General features: G+C 46.6%; 1 protein-coding gene across 1 annotated transcript in view; it reads right to left on the bottom strand.

Annotated features, from left to right (window-relative positions):
- The window catches only part of LOC147918006 (NBPF family member NBPF6-like), a 44,135-nt gene that overhangs the window by 22,785 nt on the left and 708 nt on the right, over positions 1-20,642 (bottom strand). The window contains exons 3-6 of the mRNA XM_087417839.1: positions 19,970-20,138; positions 19,459-19,544; positions 18,632-18,861; positions 17,517-17,565 (exon numbers count right to left, since the gene is read on the bottom strand). Coding sequence (XP_087273965.1) covers positions 17,517-17,565; positions 18,632-18,861; positions 19,459-19,544; positions 19,970-20,138 — 534 coding nt within the window. The remainder of the gene's footprint in view (positions 1-17,516; positions 17,566-18,631; positions 18,862-19,458; positions 19,545-19,969; positions 20,139-20,642) is intronic.

Genomic DNA, 20,642 nt, shown 5'->3' with positions numbered 1-20,642 from the left:
GACTCATGTGGTCATCTGTGAAACATCTGGCTCATGTGCCAGAAGGTCTTCTTCCTGAGACCAAACACTCTGTCTGCCCTGTTCACTCTGTCTCCCCAGGACCTCCACAAGAGCGTGCCAGATAAAACACTCAGTAAATGCCTGTCAAGTGGATGAAAACAGGCACTTGGAATACTTAATGTTTACCAACGTTCTCTGTTCCCAACTGGCTTTTCAGCCAAATGCTATTTTGGGTCAGTGTTCCTTGCCTTAGAAAGGTAGTCTGAGATTCGAATACAGCACCACCATGTACCAAGTGTGTTTTAGAGCATGATTCCATTACCCTCTTCAAGCATACCCTTCTCAAGTATAAAAGAAAAGAATATATAACGTATAATCTATAATAGAGAAGAAAGTATAACGTAAAATAGAGAAGGCAGCATTGACCATGATTGATGGGTGATTAAACGCGACATCATGCAGCTGACAGGGCTCCAATCCCTGGGCACTAGCTGCATATCTAAAGAACGCCTACATCAGAGTCAACATGGTGCCTGTTAAAACCCTCTGGAGAGAAGGCCCAAGAAACTGCATTTCAGACAAAAATTCCAAGGAGATTTTCATGGGAGGAAAAAGCCCCACCATTAAACAAACATCTTAGGGGCCGGCCCAGTGGCGTAGCAGTTAAGTGCCTATGCTTCACTGCTGGTGGCCCGGGTTCGGATCCCGGGCTCGCACCGACGCACCGCTTGTCAGGCCATGCTGTGGCGGTGTCCCACATAAAGTGGAGGAAGATGGGCACGGATGGTAGCTCAGGGCCAGTCCTCCTTAGCAAAAAAAAAAAAAAGAGGAGGATTGGCATGGATGTTAGCTCAGGGCAGATCTTCCTAAAAAAAAAACCAAACAAACATCCTAGCGTGGAGATCTCAGAAGCCCTAGTGCCAACAAGAATGACTCAGCTGGAGCAAAGCAAGTCCCTTGTTCAAGGTGGCCTTTCCATGGGAAATGTCCCCTTTTCCAAGAAGGGTTCCTATTTGATGTGGGAAAACAAGAGGACCCTGCTTCTGCAGTCTGGGCTTTTAGCACCTCCACTGTCCTTTCATTTCTCCTCTGCTCTAATCACTGGATCTCAGCCCTCATACGGGTCATTTCTTTATGAAGACCTCTGTTGTTTTATTCTCCTCCTGGAGAAAGGGATGGCAGAGATTAGTTCTGGGCTTTCTCCTAAGCCACCTAGGTCAGCTGAAAGAAATCATGACTGATAGAAATCAGGTCAACAAAGAGCATCCCAGAGGAGCATGAGATCTCTCCCTAGTGGGAGAGAGTCAGAACCATGACATGGTCAATATCAGACCTATTCAGGTGGGCAGAACATACTGATCAATTAAGGGGAGGATGCTGCCATGAGGAGGAAGAGGTAGTCAGAGGAATATGAGAAGAAAGAAACAAATATTAATGAATTAAATGAAGATTTAATCAAATGAGGAGCACAGAGCCCAGAGGCAAAGCCATATGTCACAGTGGATTATTCCCAGGCCAGGAAACCTAATTGAAGAATTCCTGCTGGAGTTTGCTCAGCTGGATTCCCAAATTATTTTGGATCAGTGACTTCTTTATACCTTCCATTTTCCACCTTTTTGAACTGGAATTGGAATAGTTGTTACCCTATGTCTGTCCAACCATTTCACCTTGGATGCAGATAAGTTGTTTCTTTAGTTTCATAGGTGGACAGATGGAGGGGCATTCTGCCCAGGAGCTGTGCTTACTGGACACGCTCAGGAGCTGCATCCACACCTGATGTAGATGATTTAGATGAGATTTTAGACTTCTGGGCTGATGAGATTGACATGATATTTTTTACTTTGAACTGAATTTCGTCCATGAGACGAACCTTGGGAAACCTCAGCAGGGAGGTGAATGTATTTTGCAGTTGGAAGGGACATGGATCCCTGGGAACTAGAGGTTGGACTGTGGTAAGCAGAATTTCTAAAATGGTCTCCAAATATGTCTTACCCAAATCCCTGGACCTTGCTGATGTGGTGAGTCATGGTCCTCTGATGGTGTTGTTCTAGGGCACAGCTGACTTTAAGATGGGGAGATCATGTGGGTGGGCCAGATCTAATCACACGACTCCTTAAAGACCAGAGCTTTCTCTGGCCTGTAGGAGAAGACAAATCAGAGAGAGTCAAGCATGAGAAGGACTCAATGCACTGTCACTGGTTTGACGATGGAGAAGGCCACATGAGAAACAGTACAGGTGGCCTCTAGAGGCAGAGACTGGCTGCTGGCTGACAGCCAGCACAAGAACCAGGGACCTCAGTCCTACAACCACAAGCAAATGAATTCTGCCAATAACTGTGGTGAGCTTGGAAGAGGAGTCTGAGCATTCGATGAAAATGCAGCCAGCTCACACCCGGATTTCAGCCTCGTGAGACGCTGAGTAGAGAACCCAGCCATGTTGTTGCAGACTTCTTATCTACAGAAATGTGAAGTAACAAATGCGTGTTGTTTTAAACCACTGTTTTTGTAATTTGTTAATATGCAGCAGTAGAAAACTAATTCAGATGCTTATCTCTATCTCCTGGTTTTTTAATTTTCAGAAACATGTATGCTAATCCTTGTAAAGCAAAAAAATCAAAGAACCAGATTAAAAATCTTGTGCTCACCTCCATGTGACTGTTCCCAAGCTCTTGTAACGTGAAGGACACTATGAAGGGCATTTCAGGCATTGGAGGAATGTCTTCTTAATGTTACAAACCAAACCTCTGGAAGAATAAATAGGGTATAATACTAACTCCATGTGACATTATCTGCGAATCCATCATCCATCCCTATTTCCTATGGCAGATGTATTTCAGCTCCTTGTTCTCCTGAGCTCACCAGGCAAGCTTTTATAGCAAGCCCGTATTACGAGCATAAGCAAACCAATTCAAGGAGAGCAACAGAACAGCCACTATCCGAAGTTCCCACCAAGCCCCTAGAATGCAATCTCTCCTCCAGCTGTCATTAAAGTAAGAAAATGATCCATTATATAAAGTCCCAATCTAATAAAAATTGAAGCTTAATGGTATCTATTTTCCAAATTTTTCATCTCCTCAGGTCCAGAAGATCAGGAACTGAGGACTGACTGCAAAGAGGCTCGAACGAATTTGGGGAGGTGAAGAAAATGTTCTAAAACTGGACTCTGGTGATGGACAACTCTATAAATCCAAAATCATTGCTTTATACATTCACAATTAGTGAATTTTATTATGTCGTATTAGTCAGGGTTCTCCAGAGAAACAGAACCAATGGAGATTTATTATGAGGAGTTGACTCATGCAATCATGAAAGCTAAGAAGCCCCATGATTGGCCATGTGCAAGCTGGAGACCCAGGAAAGCCAGGAGTGTAATTGCAGCCTGAGTCCCAAGGCCTGAGAACCAGGGGAGCCAATGGAATAAATTCCAGTCCAAGGACAGGAGAAGACCAATGTCCCAGCTGGAGCAGATACGCAGGAAGTAGAAAGGGATCCACTTTTCCATCTTTGTTCTGTTCGGGCCCTCCAAGAATCGGATGATGCACACTCACAGTGGGAGGTAATCTACTCTACTGAGTTCACTGATTCAAATGCTAATTTCATCCAAAATACCCCCACAGACACACTCAGAAATAACATCATAACATTAACATCACATCTATGTAATATTTTTGTGTGTGTGTGTGAGGAAGATCAACCCTGTGCTAACCTCTGCCAATGCTCCTCTTTTTTTGCTGAGGAAGACTGGCCTGGGGCTAACATCCATGCCTATCTTCCTCCACTTTATATGGGACGCCGCCACAGCATGGCTTGCCAAGCAGTGCGTTGGTGTGTGCCCGGGATCCAAAGCAGCGAACCCCGGGCCACCGCAGCGGAGCCCGCACTTAACCGCTTGCACCACGGGGCGGCTCCTATGTAATATTTTTAAAAAGAGGAAACTTTAGGTTTCTACTCCAACATGTAAAGGCTTGGAAGTCATGACCTCATTCTCACAACAAGAAAAAAACCTGAGCAAACTGAAATTCAATAACTCTTCTTAGATAAACCAGAGAATTCAGGTCATAGGGCAAATTGCCCCCTCTAAACTTAGGGAGACAGGCTAATGCACTGAATCACAGCTTAATGGAAACAGAAGCTGCTGGAGCCAGCAACTGGTAGGAACAGTTAAATGGTAATTAACCCATTGCTGGAAGCTGATGTGGAATAGCTTGAGAATTTAAAACTGCTGGGGGCCCAGACTTGGGGGGAGTCCCCAAACGTTTGTGAGTTTTACCTCCAGGAGCCTGAGCAGGTTCTCATGATGAAGATCAGAAAAACCCCCAAGGGATCGGCACTACCAACTTCAAGACTTGTTATAAAGCTACAGTTACCAAAACAGTGTGGAATTGGTGAAAACTCAGACAATTAGATCAATGGAACAGAATCAGAAATAGATCTACATAAATAGAGTCAACTGATCTTTGACAAAGGAGCAAAAGCAATGTAATGGAGAAAGTATAGTGCTAGTCTTTTCAACAAACGGTACTGGAGCAACTGGATATCTACAAGTGAAAAGAAAAGAATCCAGACAGAGATCTTATACCTTTCACCAAACGGATCATAAACCTAAATGTAACGTGTAAAACTATAAAACTTCTGGAAGACAACATAGGAGGAAATCTAGGTGACTATGTTTGGGGATGACTTTTTAGATACAACACCAAAAGCACAATCCATGAAAGAAAAAATTAAGTGGACTTCATTAAAATTACAAACTTCCACTCTGTGAAAGACACTGTTAAGCTAATTAAAGACAAGCCACCGGCTGGGAGAAAAGTCTTTGCAAAACACATATGTTATGAAGGACTGGTATCCAAAATATACAAAGAACTCTTAAGACTCAACAATAAGAAAGCAAACAACCCGATTAAAAAAATGAGCAAAAGATCTAAACAGACACCTTCCCCAAAAAGATATAGGGATGGTAAATAAGTCTATGAGATGCTCAAAATCATTTCTCATTAGGGAATTACAAGTTACAACAACACTGAGATACCACTACATACCTATTAGAATTGATAACACCAAATGTTGGCAAGGTTGTGGATCAAGAGACTCTCATTCATTAGTGATGGGAACACAAGATGCTACAGCCACTTTGATAGATACTTGGGCAGTTTCTTACGAAACCAAACCTTCCATTTGATCCACCAATCACAGTCCTAGGTATTTACCCAAATGAGATGCAAACTTACGTCACACAAAAACCTGCAGATGAGTGTTTACAGCAGCTTTATGACATTATGTTGAACATTTGTCAAAACCCATACAACTGTATGACACAAAGAATGAACTCTAATGTAAACTAGGGGCCCTGGTTAATAATAATGTACTAATATTGGCTTTTCAAATGTAACAAATGTACCACACTAATACAAGATACTGATAATGGGGGAAAGTGTGTGAGGGAGAACAGTGCTGTATGTGAAAACTCTGTACTATCTGCTCAATTTATCTGTAAACCTAAACTGTTGTAAAAAATAATGCCTATCGATTAAAAAGACAAGGAAGGATGCAACACTCTCCAATCGAAGTGTTGGTGGCCTCCCGGAATCTTGTGGTGAAGACTGGGCATTGAGATACACCAACCTGTAGTCTGACCAATCGGTGATTGCCATGCTTGTGCCTTCAGCCTCTGACCCTGGCAGTTCCCCTGGAATCCAGATGTCGCAGCAGGTAGGCCAAGGTGGCCATGGCGCTCCAGGTGGTGCAGAGACCAGCGACATCTGGTAAGGATGGGGAGAAACCAGCGCGCAAGGCAGAACTCGGGGAACCCTCAGGACACTGAGATTGCGCAGCTGCCCCCCCTGCGCCCGCAGAGCAAAGGAGAGCGAGGGCAGCAACTATGCGCTACAGGGTGAGGGCGCTGCCTGAAAGGTGAAAGCAGCTCCAGAGGCATGGGTCAATTCTGAGAACCGGAAGTCTGAAAAGGAGTTAAGCAAAGACTAGAAGGTCCCGCGGTGGGCTTGAATCGCCACCCTCTCAGTTAACAGCCAGCCGTACTCGCTGACTATACCACCGAGACCAAGGATTATAAAACCTTGTACTGTGGCCATGGGGTGAGAACGTGCTCCCCAACCCCTCCATCCTCTCCTGAAAACACATTCAAAACCTGCGGCGCTGGAGATACAGAGTCTCGATATTGGGCACGTTTGGGCGTTGGCACGAGTGTGTGGGCACTCGACGCCCCAACGCCGGGCGCAGGGCCTTCCCCGCCTGCTCCAGCTCTTGGGCTCTGCGCAGGCATCAGTGTGCCCTTCTTCCCTGCGCCTCGCCCATCCGCTCACCGTGAGTCGCCCACCCCCCGCCTCCCCCAGTCGAGGCGGACTCCAAGGGAAGGACAGGAAGCGGCGGTGCTCCCACCGCACCGCCCCCTCTCGGGGCCTCCAGAGGAGGCTCCCCGGGGCAGGACGTGGAGTCTGCTCGCCAAGCAGCCCCTCGCCTGGAGGAGGGCTTGGTGCCTAGCAGGCGCCCAATAAATTCTCAGTTAAGGAAGGCATTCGCCCCAGGGTGCTGGGGGGACCAAGAGCACTATTAGTTTTTAGTCCTAGAGGAAGCCCGGAATGGGAGAATGTGAAAGAACCGCAAAAGTGGGCCTTGGTTCAATCTTTTATACCGGCAGCTGAATCATATAAATGTCCCGATCATGGCGACATCTAGAGGGCACCACCTGGAACCGCACCGAGCTCCCACCCTGGACCGTAGGGTGGCCTCAGTCTGGGGGACCCCAGTGGGCACGGAGTGGGGTGAACCCAGAAAGTTGAAGAGGAGAAAAAAGGTGAGGGTGGAGCAACCTGGTGAGAAGAGAGAGAAAACTAGAAACACAGACACAGAGAGGGAGAGAGAGGGAGACATGCAGATGTAGTCACTAAAGAAAGAGCCAGAAGAAAACGCTGTCACCTGCTTACATCGGACCGCGCCACCGCAGGTCGTGGGTGGCCGGCGGTGCTCACGGTGTGATGTGTAGGCGCCGTGGCAGCTTGGTTCGAATCCGATTGTCCCGGAGAGAAGCCGGCACCTCCTAGGGATTTTACCCCTCGGACTGGGAGCTCTCCCTTGGGCGAGGCGGCGCTCGGCGCACCGCACGAGGAGGATTCTGCGGTCAGAGGGGCTGAGACTCCGCCCGAGGCCCTGGAACCCGGGAGTCGCCAGAGCCCCCAGGGTGGAGGCCAAGAGGGCGCGGCGCTGAGGCCCCCGACACCGCCAGAAGGACGGGCGGGGACAACCTCTAGATGAGCACCTCTGTCCAAGTAGCCCTCCTCCTGCATCTCAGTGGGGCGCAGGACGGATTTTCTTTGGAGCAGCCCTCGCAGCATCCTAGGTGAGGGGATTCCAGAACGCCGTCCCTGCGGGGGCCGCCAGGAGGCGCCGTGCTCCTTCCACTTGAAGGGCTTGCGAAGGACAAGGTCTCCCGCTGGTTTCCATGTCCCTAGATTCTGCGGGTCAGATGGAGCCTTGCGGAACTCGAGGTTGCCTATTTGGGGTCACCCCGGGCACAGAGTCGCCTTGGATCGGCGCGTCCTGCCCAGGCCTGGAGGACGGGCTGTGGACGCTCAGCCACTCAGCTGGGGCCGCCTCCCTCCGCCTCCCCAGCAAGGACCCCCACAGGGTCCCGACCGGAGAGACGCGTATCCCTCCCGCCCTCTCCAGGAAGCCCATTCCTGTGTCGGCCCGGACAGTGTGTGCGCGGTGGGGGAGCGGGGAGGACAGGGAAGAGGAGCGGCGCCGAGGAGGAAGGAGAGGAGGAGATGCGGGGGCTGGGGAAAAGGAGGGTTAGGAAGACGGAGAAGAAGGGAGGGGGGAGAGAGGGGTCGGGAGAGAATGCGAGGAGGGCGAGGAGGAGGGGGAGGAGGAGATGCGGCGGCTGGGTAAGAGTGGGGTGAGGAAGACAGAAGGCGGGGAGAGAGAGGGGTCGGGAGAGAATGCGAGGAGGGCGAGGAGGACGGAGAGGAGGAGATGCGGGGGCTGGGGAAGGGGGGTGAGGAAGACGAGGAAGAGGGGAGGGGAGAGGGGGATCGGGAGAGAATGCGAGGGGGGGAGGAGGGGGAGGGGAGGGGAAGGAGGGGCAACCCCAGGAAGTCACGCGTCCTGTTCCGAGGGTCATCAGAGCTCCAGGGACAGTGGGAAGAGGATGACTGCAAAGGAAAGGAAAGGAACACTTTTTTCCAGGCAGGAATTTTACCTCAGGGCGGGAAACCCTAGTAATCCGGGCAGAGCAGGTGGATGTGGGGGAGGCCTAAAAGCCCCTCGCGGTCGCGGATCCCCAGATGGACCTGATCTCGTCCCCAGAGACGGGCCTAGAGACCGGCAGAGGGACAGCAGGAGAGACAGGGCGACCCCTCGTCGCGGAGGAACCCCTTCGGGTCGGAGTGACGAGCGGCGGCGGCGGGAGCCCGTCCCGGGGCGGCGGGGCCGAGGGAGGCCCGGCCCACCTCCGGGCGTCCGAGCCGCCCCGCCGGCGGCTCCGCGAGCGATGGGAGCGCCGCGGACTCGGCCTCCGGCCCCCGAGCTCCCGTCTCGGGACTCCTCTTCCGGCCGAGCCACGGCCATCTTCTCTCCCGACAGCCCAAAGGGAGGTTCTCGTCTGGAAAGCAGAGTCGCGCCTCACAGACGGAGTGGACGGGACGTGGTGTCCGCTCCGCGTCCCCTCCGGTCCTGCTGTCGGGAGAGGAAGGTTCCGTCCAGGGAAGGAAGCTCCGCGGGCCCCGCGCTGCTCCGGGTCCCTGCGTCCCTCCGGCTCCTGCCTGGCAGCGGCGTCCCCTGCACTCTGTCGCTTTCTCAGGAGTCACGGGCAAAGCAAGGTGACCGAGCCTGGGGTGTCCCCGAGCAGCTCCACCCGTTGCTGGGCATCGGAGGCCTGGGCCCTGCCACCAAGGGGGCAGTGCCACCCCCTCGTCAGAGTCACCCTCAGGCCTTGGGGGTAAAGGGCAGAGGCTGTGTCCAATCAAAAAATCTAGGAGTGGACAAGATGGGAAAAATAGTATGAAATGCGAGATGTTTGACGAGGTTGAAATAATACTATAAGAAGTAGCAAGTAAAAATGGAAAAAAACAGAAAAATAGAATAATGTCAAAAGTTTGGAGTTGAGAGATATAATTTAAAACTTGTAAACAAAATATTAGAAGTTGACAAGTTAATAAGTTACTAAATATGTAAAAAAAAAAAAATTTTTCAGCGTAATGTTAAACACTAGCTATACAATCCTTCCTAAATACCAAACACACACACACACACACACACACACACACACACACACACATACCGAAAAAGAAAAGAAAGAACACAGAGAAAGAAAGAAAGCAAATAAAATCTACTACATAGGATAAATGGACCCTAAAAGATATGGGAACCTTTAGCATATAAATATGAATAGGAGAAACAAAAATATTTATATTAATTTACATCCATACCCACCACAATCAATCATGAGTATAATAGATTATAGTACTGAATGTAAAAAATTCATAAGTCCACAGTGATAGTCAAAACAAAAATTTTAGTGATATGGAAGTGGGAGGGAATGTTCTTTTCCACAGCACAATGCCAGCAACAACAGGTATATAGGAATGAGTAAATTAGAAAATCTCCAATGTACAAACACCATGATAACTGACACACAGCAGGGATCGTGAATGGAATGTAAAATTTTTAGAGAAATCTTTATAGAAGAGGATATTCATACACTCTCAAAGCACCACTCACCAAATTACTAATTATAGAAAGAAAAAATATATATCTTTACAATGATCAAATCTCGTAGGCCCCTCCATAAGAAAGTGACCAGTGCTAGTCTCACAGTAACCGTGGTGGATAAACTGGACATTCTTGGTCTCCAGATGGGCTGCGCTAGGAAGCACACAGCACCAACTATATAGTGTTCTCGGCAAAAGGGTGGGCCTGAATTTAATCATGAGGAAATGATCAGACAACTTCAGAATGTAGACCACTGAGCCAGACTACTGACCTGTCCTGTCCAAGCAAGGCAACGTCACCACCACCACAGACAACCACAAAAAGGTAGGAGATGTTTTTGGCTCAAAAGGACTAAGGAAATATAGTAACATAGTCTTTTCAGTCCTTTGGATCCCAAAATACCTATTCTTTTTGTCATCTTATTTGTGGTGACACTGACTGAAGAAAGACAGGCCAGTTGCCTTGTTCAATGGTCTAAATTCTACAGTTGTCGGAAAATAACCTCACCATTAAATTCAGGGTAAATATTCTCAACAAGAACCCTGCATAGTTAATGCTGTCTGCTCCTGGCACAGCCCAGTTGGTGGCAAAGAATGTCCGGTTTGTCATGTTGTCTTTTTCCAGTTGCTCCCGATTTTGGTGATGTATAGGATGGGAATTGAGAGGAGCAAGAGTTAGGTCTCTCAGAACTGTGAGTGGATCTAGGCATTTGTCTGTTAGCAGTTCATCACAATTGGAGGCTGAAGAGCTGGGATTTCTCCCATTAAACCAGGCTTTTGGAGTAAAGATCGTGGAGAGTGGTTTGTGGGTGTGATGTTGATTCACAGCAAAGGATCCTCCAGGGTTCTGATTGGGCTTTCACTTAATTTGTTGTTTTAGATGTTTTCATCAAGTAGAAAAGCTGCTTTTTATGAGGTGGTTTCTTTCAAATTAGCAATATCTTTTCTTAGTTCCAGAAGTACTTGGTATTTGAGAAAGAGAGGAAAAAAAAAACAAATGAGAGAGTTTGTAAGGTCCTACTGATAGCTGAGCCTGGAGGGATGGCTACCTGGTGACAGAGACCAGGAGCAAGCTGAGCTCCTATTGAGAGGAGGCGCTGAAGGGGGCAGCCTCAGGCTGGCTGAAGGGGAAAGTGAGATCTACAAGTTAGATGAAAAACCTCCCTAAACTTCCATCCAGTCTGTGGTGCAGGATCTAGGGACCCCTGTCCTGACCCCACCATGAGCCTGGTGATAGCCCAGCTCAGAGCTGCTGCAGAGCCTTAGCCAGATCCCCACCACCCTTTCCTCAGCAGCCACTTCAATCCTGAATCCCCTTCGTCTGGAGCAAAGTGAAGGCTTTATCACACCTCTCAGGGAGGGATGTCCTTAGCATCCATTGACACATTCTGAAACAGACTGGTGTCTGGAGGAGAGGACCATTGGCAAAAAAACACACCCTCTTTAACACTGTGTCCCAGTCCTCTGAGGAGGAGGGACAGGCTATGGGAAGAGCCCTAGAAGGTGAGAGCCAACAGGGACCTCAGAATAGATCCAAATCCAGTTCCACCTTTTACAGATGAGGAGTTGTGGTGCCAAGGGGCTAAGGACTAACTAAAGCCACATGACCTGTTATTGACAACTCTGGAAGGAGAACCCAGGCCTCAGGCCCTTTCCACACTTTTGCAGGAAGGGAGAGGAAAGTCTCCAATCTGGTTGTGTCAACAGACAATAGAGGCTGTTGGGTCACCTTGGCTGGATAGGAATATGGCTCTATTCCTCATTAGAAGATACAGGATATGAGAAATCCTGCTCCAAAGGGACTGAGCAAAGATCCAAAAAGGGAGGAACTCAAAATGGGATTAACAAAAAGAGAACAGGGAGTGTAAGCATGGCCTCATTCATTTTCCTTTGTTCCCTGGTGTTACTTCCACACCAGGATACATCCTAGGGCATTTCTAGGAATAGTATCAACATCTAGACAAAACAATAATAACAACAACAACAACAAGGAAAACACAACTTTGAAGTGGAAGCATAAAGAAACTGGTTTGACTAGATTCTCTCCCACACACCCTTTGATTTCCCCAAAACACTCCCTGTGGAAAGAATCTGTTTTAGTATTTTATGCTAGTGGAAAGAATGGCATAAAGAAGCATAAACCTACAATCTTTTCCCTAACTTTCAATTTTTATTTACTTTTATATTCTCTTTACGGGAATGAACATAAATGCTTCTCTTTGGGGATTTAACATAGTGACAAAAATTGATCAATACTAAAATTTTCCAACTGTACTGCTGAACCCATTGGGTTGAAATCAGTTTGAGGGAATGTGAACTTCACATTTTATAGTAAGAATATTAAGAAATATACTAAATTCTATTATGTGTAATAAAGGAAGTATTGTTTTCTGTACACTGGGTTTCAATGTAATGCTTCTTTCTTATTTTATCTTGTATTCATAAAAGCTTGAAAAACTCTCCTTCAAGTAGAGGTTATAAGTCTAATCCATTCATCCACTTCCTTTTCTTCTTGCTTTCTTTCATGTTATACAAATAGGACTGTTGAGAGAGGAATACAAATTCCATCAATGGCTTATGGATATTCAGCCTTTTCAATGAATTTGGGATGCATCTATGCTGAACCTGAGATCATAGTAGATGAATGGTCCTTCTCATCTCTGGCTGCATATTAGAATCTCCTGGAAGCTTTTTAAACAATCTGAAGCCCAAACCCCACCTCAGACCATTTAAATGAGAATCTCGAGGTCTGAGGTCAAGATATTCATCCTAAATAAAATTTCACCAGGTGCTTATTACATGGCAGTAATAATGCCAGCTCCAAAGAGGCCCAGAGGTGGGCACACTGAGTCCCTGGACTCCCCATGCAGATGAGCAGAGGCCTGCAGCTCTGGGGCTGATGAGAAACCTGATTCCCAGCCAGTTCAGCACTCCCACCTGTGACCCAGGTTTTCATTTAGTTTTTGTAATCTGGGCTCTTTCTCCTCACTGTTAACACTTCTTATTCTCACAGAGATATCCAGAGTTAAGGCTTGTCCTAGGTAGGGTTCCCTAAAAGATCCAGGAGGAGGATCCATGTGTAACTGATTCATTAGGACAAATGTGCCCAGTAGAAAGAGGCAGTGGAGTTGGGGAAGCTGGGAAGGGAAGGCAAAGAAGCCAAGAAAGTGTGTGATTTGAGGCAAAGTGCCATGTGTTCAGCGGCTTAGATGATGTTCTTGTAATGAAGAGGACCATAGGGCAGGGCTTCCCCATGCCTAAGAGGAAAGGTAAGAGGGAATATCAGGACAGGAGCAGTGGAAACACAGCGAGTTCAGAGTGCAAATAGGAGATGGAGATGGAAGGGCCTAGCAGGGTAGCAGCCCCCCTGGAAAAGAGAGGTGAGATCAGACAGGTAGCATCAGCTGTTAGAGTGAACAAGCTAGGGGAAAAAAATGAGTGGGAAACGGAGCTATAACATTAGAGAGCAATAAGGAATAAGTGTGTTTAAGAGCCACAGATGTGAGTACCTCTGGACCCTAAGTTTGAAGGCCAGCGGATCTTCATGCTAGTCTCCACTTGCTGAGCCATAGTTTTCTTTAGATAATCCTCTGTTTCAGGGCACTTAAGGCATTAATGTGGTCACTGAGTTGACACCATGCTTCCTGACAGCTGAGTCCTCAAGAGCACCATCCTCCATCTTGGGAAGACTCTTCATTCCGAGGAAAGCATCCAAACCCAGCTTTGAAAATAATACCACAGCCAGCCGGATCCACCGTTATTCATGATTTTACTGTGACTTACTCCTGTACCGAAGAGGGACATCCAATAAGGAAAGTAGCCAGAACAAGAAAGGCCGTCTGAAAGTCCACGAGTGAGGTGAAGCCAATGGAGACACTTTGATAGTTTCTTTTTTGTTGATCTTTCTTATGCTACCCAGTAATGATAAGGTTGCCAGGAGGCAAACATGCTCCCAACTGACAAAAAAAAAAATTCAAGAACAATAGAAGTGATAAAAACAAATCAGTAGAGAATACAAAGGCAAGAAAGTCACCTGGACAGAGGTTGTCCTATTGGGAGGGAAGAGATTGTAGAGATCACAGGAAACAGAGCTGATGGAAAAACTTATGAAAGAAAAGAACTTGGGGGAAGATGAGCACTGTGGAATGGACAAAACTTGCATAAATATATGTTTCATATATGTACACTATACATAACATACACACCAAATATACATTACATATATGACATGTGACATAAATACATATATCTATATGGATTTATTTATCTAATTGAATAAATGATTAAATAGGGATTTAGAGACATTGAATATAACATTCTAGTCACTATTCTGGTCAGTTGAATTTTGAAAAACATTAGAAATACAAGAAGAAGGAGAAAAGCTGTGGTGAGAAACAGATGACCTATGAAACACCAGGGAAGAATTACAAGAGGAGGAAAGTGAGGATACAAAAAAGAGCGTTAACAGTACCTGCCAGAGAATGATGGTTTTGTGTTCCCCCAATTCATACATGGAAACCTAATCCCCAATATGAAGGTGTTTGGAGGTGCGGCCTTTGGGATGCAGATCTCTCATGAATGGGATTAGTGTTCTTATAAAAGAGACCCCACAGAGCTCCCTTGCCCCTTCCACCATGTGAGGTCAGTGCAAGAAGTAGGCCATCTGTGAACCAAGAAGGGGGCCCTCACCAGGCATCGAATGTGGTAGCACCTTAATTTTGGACTTCTCAGCCTCCAGAACTGTGAGAAATAAATTTCTGTTGTGTATAAGTCACCTGGTCTATGGTATTTTTGTTATAGCAGCTCAAATGGACTAAAAAACTATCCTTGGCCAAAAAATCTGGCATGGAGCCTAGTTTCATGCTCAGGCCTCTGTGGAACGTGAGTAGGACAGAGAGCAACTGAACCAGTGAGTCTGAGTTTTGGCTGGGATTATGGGAAGCCAAGGAGAAGTAAAAGAGATGCTAGAAGGAGGAGAATACAACTAAATACCCCAAGATCTAATGGCACTTGTCAGGGCTATACCTCCCCTGCCACTCACTGAGCACTTTCTTTGAGACCTCTCCATGTGGGACAGGGATGTTCCTTGTCATCTCACCTCCACTTGAGAACATGGATCTCTCCTGAAACTTCAGATGACGTCATCACCTGACGAAGGAGTACGAGGCGGCCCCAGGCTCCAGGAGGAGATATTGAGAGTGGTGGAGGGTGAGGAAGAACAGGACTCAGATGAAATGGATGTCAGAGTTTGAAAGCTCAGTTTTAAGAAAACGTGAGCAGATGTGGATCCTGATGAGAAGAAAACTGAGGACATGTCCATGGAGATGAGTGAAGATGATGAATTAAGTGGAGTATCATAAAAGAGACTGATTCGTGCACTTTATGCATGAAGGTGGCCTTTTATTTTAAAAAGAGGGGAAAAACCTGAAGAATAAACAGGAGACTGAGTTGTGTGGCCAGTCTTTCCACTGTGACTGAATGTACCTAACACATTGTTATTGAGGGCACCTAACAGGGAAAAACTGGCTTGATGATGGATCGTGAAAGGAGAGGGGAAATGTTGGTAAATGTGCCGTTCTGAGAAATCAAGGGAAGATGGGGTCCAGAGGAAGTGAAGACCATAAAAATGGCTCTACATCAGATGAACCGATGCATGTGACATCATTTTGTAAGTGTTAAAGCACCAGAGGGATACAGGGTTAGATATTATATATTCATAGTTGTTATCAAGTAATTTTTATTGACTCAAGCTCTCTGAAAATTAAGTTTTTAATATCCCAACAAACATGGAATGTAAATATAATTTTCAGAGGTTTCAGATGAGGGAATTGAGATGTAAATAGCTAAGAAGATAAATAACTTGGCCAAGGTAAATAGCCAATAAGCTGCAAACCCGGGACCTCGGGCAGAACTAATCCTAAATTCCAGGCTGTCACCCACCTCACTCTACTAGAGCATCCTGGATTTCAACCTGACCTGAAGTGAGCATGGGAGAGGCCCCATTGCTGCCTCCACCCACAACCCTGTGACGACCAACACATGGACTAGAGCTTTGTATTACCCTTTTCTTTCTTACCTTGGAACAACGGCCTTTGGTTTCCAGAATCATTGTTGGCTGCAAAGCTCCAGATGGTGGAGGAAAGGCTGAGCCTGGCTTTGCCATCACCACAGTTGAAGAGGTCCAGCTGCAGCCATATATAATTGGTCACCCAGGTGCTTGTCTCCAACTGTGCTGGTGAAGCCCGCATCTCTGACTTTGGAAACTCATGTTTCCTCTCAAAGGCCCTTGGTGACAGGCTGCCAGAGTAGGAGATGAGACAAGACGCAGTTTTAGTAGGACCAATCTGAGTTTTTCTTTGATAAGCCCTCCCAGACCATCCATTTCAGATGACCCTGCCTTTCAGTGAAACCACCCTGTGACTCAGGACACAAGGCAGACAGCATGCATATGAAGAAGGTGTCACTCATATGTGTGTGCCTGGGGACACTGAAATGGCAGGTGTCCAGGCTGCAGTGTCCCTGAAGTGAAACATCACTGACTTGATTCCACAGAGCTTTGGATGGGTGGACAAGGTCACACCTATTATTCTGTTGTTATTAACCTCAGTCCAGTAACCTACAGAGAAGGTTCTAGAGAGTCCTCAGGAGATGAGGGAGAAAGAGTTGTTGATGTGTACCCACAAGAATATAAGAAAAGGAGAAGAAGTATGGCCTCAAGGCTTCAGGTTCCAGTAGAAAAAGGAGGTGGGAAACTGTAGACCAAGGACCCAGTTATAGAATTTTTGCAAAGTTCTGGAGCCTCTTGACCTTCCTTGTCTGTAACATTTTACTGCCCCTCTACCACCCACACATACATATTCTATTGCCACATGGGGTGGGGGGACGAGCAGCTGTAAGTAATGTAGTAAAGGACTGAGTCCCTTATTGGAAACTTAGGGGCCAGAAGTGCTACAGAATCAGACTTTGTGGCTCTTCAGGGAGGTAATACAGTGCACAATCCTTATATTACACACCCCTCAGTGGGTTCTAGGCAGTACTCCCTAATCAAACATGTTTATATTGCTACTGTGAAATGAAAACATATTCTCAGAAAGTGGGCTAACCAAAGACTTCCAATAGCCTCACACCAGTCCCCGTCAGGCTCAGGTGGGGTCATGGCCCCCAGCGCCTGCTCCACACTGCTGTGTGCTCCCCTCTCTCCCCCCCTCTACACATCCTCATTCTCACCAAGGTTTGTTTAGGTATTTCTTAAAAATATGTTTTGGGGACATGTTGCCATTTACACTCCTGGACCACATTTTTTCTTTTTTTTTTTTTTGCATTTTACATACAGTGATCCAGTAAAAACATGCTTCCTGAGACATTGTAAACCCCAAGAGATCTTGTAACTTCTAGGCTTCCTTCTCTAAATGTTGAGACAGAATATGAATTTTATTTTGTCTGGTTACTTTCCTTGTTATGAAATACCTGCCAACAAGGTAAGGCCAACGTGCAGAAAGCAGATCTGTATCTTACTCTGGGTTTTAACCATACAGCAGAGAAGAAGTCATCTCTGAAAGGGCAGGAACTCTCTAGGCCTGGTTAGTTCACTTTCAGTGAGACAGACTACAAATGCTACAAAAAATATGGACAATCCAGACAGGTGGAGTGAATGAGACCAGTACAATCAGCAACTTCTGTTCTCCCTTGCATCAGGAAAGGAGCTACCTTTTCCTCTGGGTCTGTTCATTCCAGAACCTTCTCTATATTTTACTTGTACATTACCTTCCTCTGATCACTCATTGTTACCTGGGGGTCAGTGATTCTAGTTGTTCTTCATCCTTTTCTTCATGGTTTTCTGCAAACAAATTCAGAAAAGTCCATCTAGACATTAGTTACTTCCACTTCGCCCATTATAAACGCAGGAGCCTATCTGGGCATGGAGGCATAAATTATCTACACATAAATTCAGGAAGGTGTCATGTTTTGTCTTTAAAGAAATGGCCTGCCATGGTATTCTGGTCAATCAGGCAAAGTGGCCCTGAGCTGATGGATCCCAGAATGGCATGCTCTGTGTTGACTTGGGCAAAGAGTTAAAACTTTATTTTGTTACCCAGATCAAGAGATACTTCTCCAGCTACCCTCTGGGCTTCTCCTGCTGTATCCTCTCTCCTGCCACAAAGCTGGTCCCCAAGTTCAGAAACTCTGTGTCTCATCACGGTTTTCATATAGAACCTCCTCCTTTCTCTAAGGAGAGGAAAAACACTTCTGTCCCATGAGTCTCATATAACTCAGTACTTCCTGGGGACTGCCACGTCTGCTTCTACTGTTTACCAGGGAAAATTCTCTCCATGTTAAGTGCTAAGCATTCTAGTGTAAACCAACATCCCTACTACCAGATTCTACTATATCAAGTACTTAAATCAATGCCAGTGGTGACTTTACCCTTTTGAAAGTACACTCCTAAACATTCCCTATTGGAATGCTATAGCTATCATGCAACACATTATGTAACCACGCTAGAGATGAAGAAAGTGAAATCCAGGAAGGGTAAATCCATCACTCACCCACTGTTAGTAAAGACAGCACTCAGGCTGGAGCCTGGGAACCTCCACGCTGAGCTCAGGGCTCTTTGCCCTGTAACAAGCTGCCTCCTGTCACCTCCTCCTTTCTGTGCTCTAACACTGGGTGGATGCTGCCTCCTGCCCCAAGGGCCCCGGTCCATCAGGGAGGAAGCAGACACTTAGAACGCTATGACCTCCACCTTGTGCATTTCTCTTCTCTGCTCCCGCCCAGCTAGTCATGGTCCTGTCATGGCCCCAAGTGCGATGTGGAAACCAGGACAGTTGGTAAGAACATTATGAGGGGAGGTGTGGGGTCTCTTGTGAGCCAGGGACCTTGGAGAGGCTCAGTGCAATCAAGACCTGTGGCCACCTTATGTGGGCTGAGTTTGCTGACAAGGCCCTCTGACAGCCTGCGTCCCTCAGCCAACTGCTCTTGGAAGCCTTGCCCCTGGGAGTTGTCAAGGTCACTATGGGTGAGGAGGTCCTTGAGGTGCTGATTTAGTAGGATAGAGAAGTCTCTCCCTTCCCCTATCTTTTGGCGTAACTGGCTCAGCTCTCGTGCTTGAACTCGAATTAGAAAACCGAATTCCCTATGGTGGGTTAGAAGGGAAAATTTATCATTGGAATTGAGTGATAGGTTATTAGGACCTCCACAAAGGTGTCTATGAGAATATCCCCCAATTGCCTTCAAAACAGAATTTTGGTACCTGTTTGGCAAATGCATAAATGGTTTCGAATGTTATGTCAGCGGCCAGGGAATACTAACACCTGAGGCATTGTAGACTCCAGAGCTCTTGTACCTTCTAGGCCGCCTTCTCTCAATATTTAAAAGTATATGATTTTATCTTGGTCTAGTTACCTTCCTTGCTGTGAAATACCTGCCAACGACCTAAGATGAATTCTGCAGAAAGCAGGTATGACTCTCACCCTGCCTTTTAACCAAACATCCATGAGAGGACAGGTGGTGTCCATGAGTACAGGAAATCCAGGAGAGTAGACAGTTCACCTTGGTTCAGACTAACTCTATAAGTACCAGAAAGAGAATACACAGCCTTGTTTAAAGGGCTATGTCATTGTTGGTTGAGGGAATGAAATGAGTGCAATCAGCAGGTTCTGTTGATCTTCGTATCATGAATGTAGCCACCTTTGCCCTCTTTGTTCTTTCTAGGACCCTTTCCATATTTTGCCTGTCCTTTATCCTCCCCTGATCATTCATTTGGGACAGTGGTTCTTTCCCTTCTTCATCCTCCTCGTCTTCATGATTTTCTGCAGTCTCAGGTCAGGAACACAATTAGTAAGAAAATTACAGGAGAGATCAGAGGTCCTGTCTTAAAAGAAGGAGCTCATGGAGACCCCGGTTGTGCACATGTGTCAGTGGTGGCTGGAAGTGTATTATGATCTCTTCAATCTCCCCCTCTGGTTTGCCTGGTGGTCACCACTCTGCACTTGGCACTGGGGACCAAGGTGACAGAAGTTTGGCCTGGGACGTGGAAGGGTGTACAGCTACTTGACCCACCTGATGTCTGTGCTTACAACTGAATCTTAGATTCTAATTCAAACCAAGATGGGTCTCCAGGGCCTGCTAGCAAAGAGAAATCTCTTTATCTGGACAGAGGTGTGAACACAAAGAATATGGAGGCTAACTGGGAGACCATTTGGAGCTTTATTCTCTTTACAGTGGGAGTACTCACTAGCTACATCCAGAGTAGAGCAGTCTTCCTGCTCATCAGACAAGAAGACAGTGGTGCCGGAAGGCTGGTGGGAATCAGACAGGTCACAAGAACTGGAAGAAGTCATATGGCATTCATCCTGTGAGTCCTGAACGACTTCATTCACATTCTCTTTCTCCTGTAGCTCTCTGTTCAGGCTAGTGGAATAAAGAATATGACGAAACCAAGAAGGATGCCAGAGTCCCAAGTGGTCCTGATTGGAGGTATAGGGTGTGGTCACAGAAGGTAAAGGACAGTCCCCTCAAAGAGAAAGAAAACAGTCCTCCTATGATGAGGGCAGGGTGTGGCTGCCCTGGAGGGCAGGAGAGAGGGGAGTAAATGCTCAGTGAACTGGCCAGATAACATTCAACGAGGAAGGAGAATCAACTCTACCTGTATGGTACAGTCATGACATGCAGCAGACACAGAGAACTATAACTGTGGCTCAACCGTGTGCAGAAATTGTGTTGGATTTTACATACAGCAGCCCAGGGAATACAGATTCCTGACACATCGTAGATGCCCAGAGATCTTGTGCCTTCTAGACTTCTTTCTATCTATATTGTGACATGACATGATTTTTTTTTTGTCTAGTTACGTTTCTTGCTATGAAATCCCTGCCAACAACCTAAGGCCAACCATGCAGAAAGCAGATATGCATC

This window comes from Ceratotherium simum, chromosome 2 (genome assembly GCF_057802395.1).
Source record: "Ceratotherium simum simum isolate JZ-2026a chromosome 2, ASM5780239v1, whole genome shotgun sequence".
Taxonomy (NCBI): Eukaryota; Metazoa; Chordata; class Mammalia; order Perissodactyla; family Rhinocerotidae; genus Ceratotherium; species Ceratotherium simum.
The sequence above is the reverse complement of the archived record's forward strand: the minus strand, read 5'-3'. Positions and strand labels throughout refer to the sequence as shown.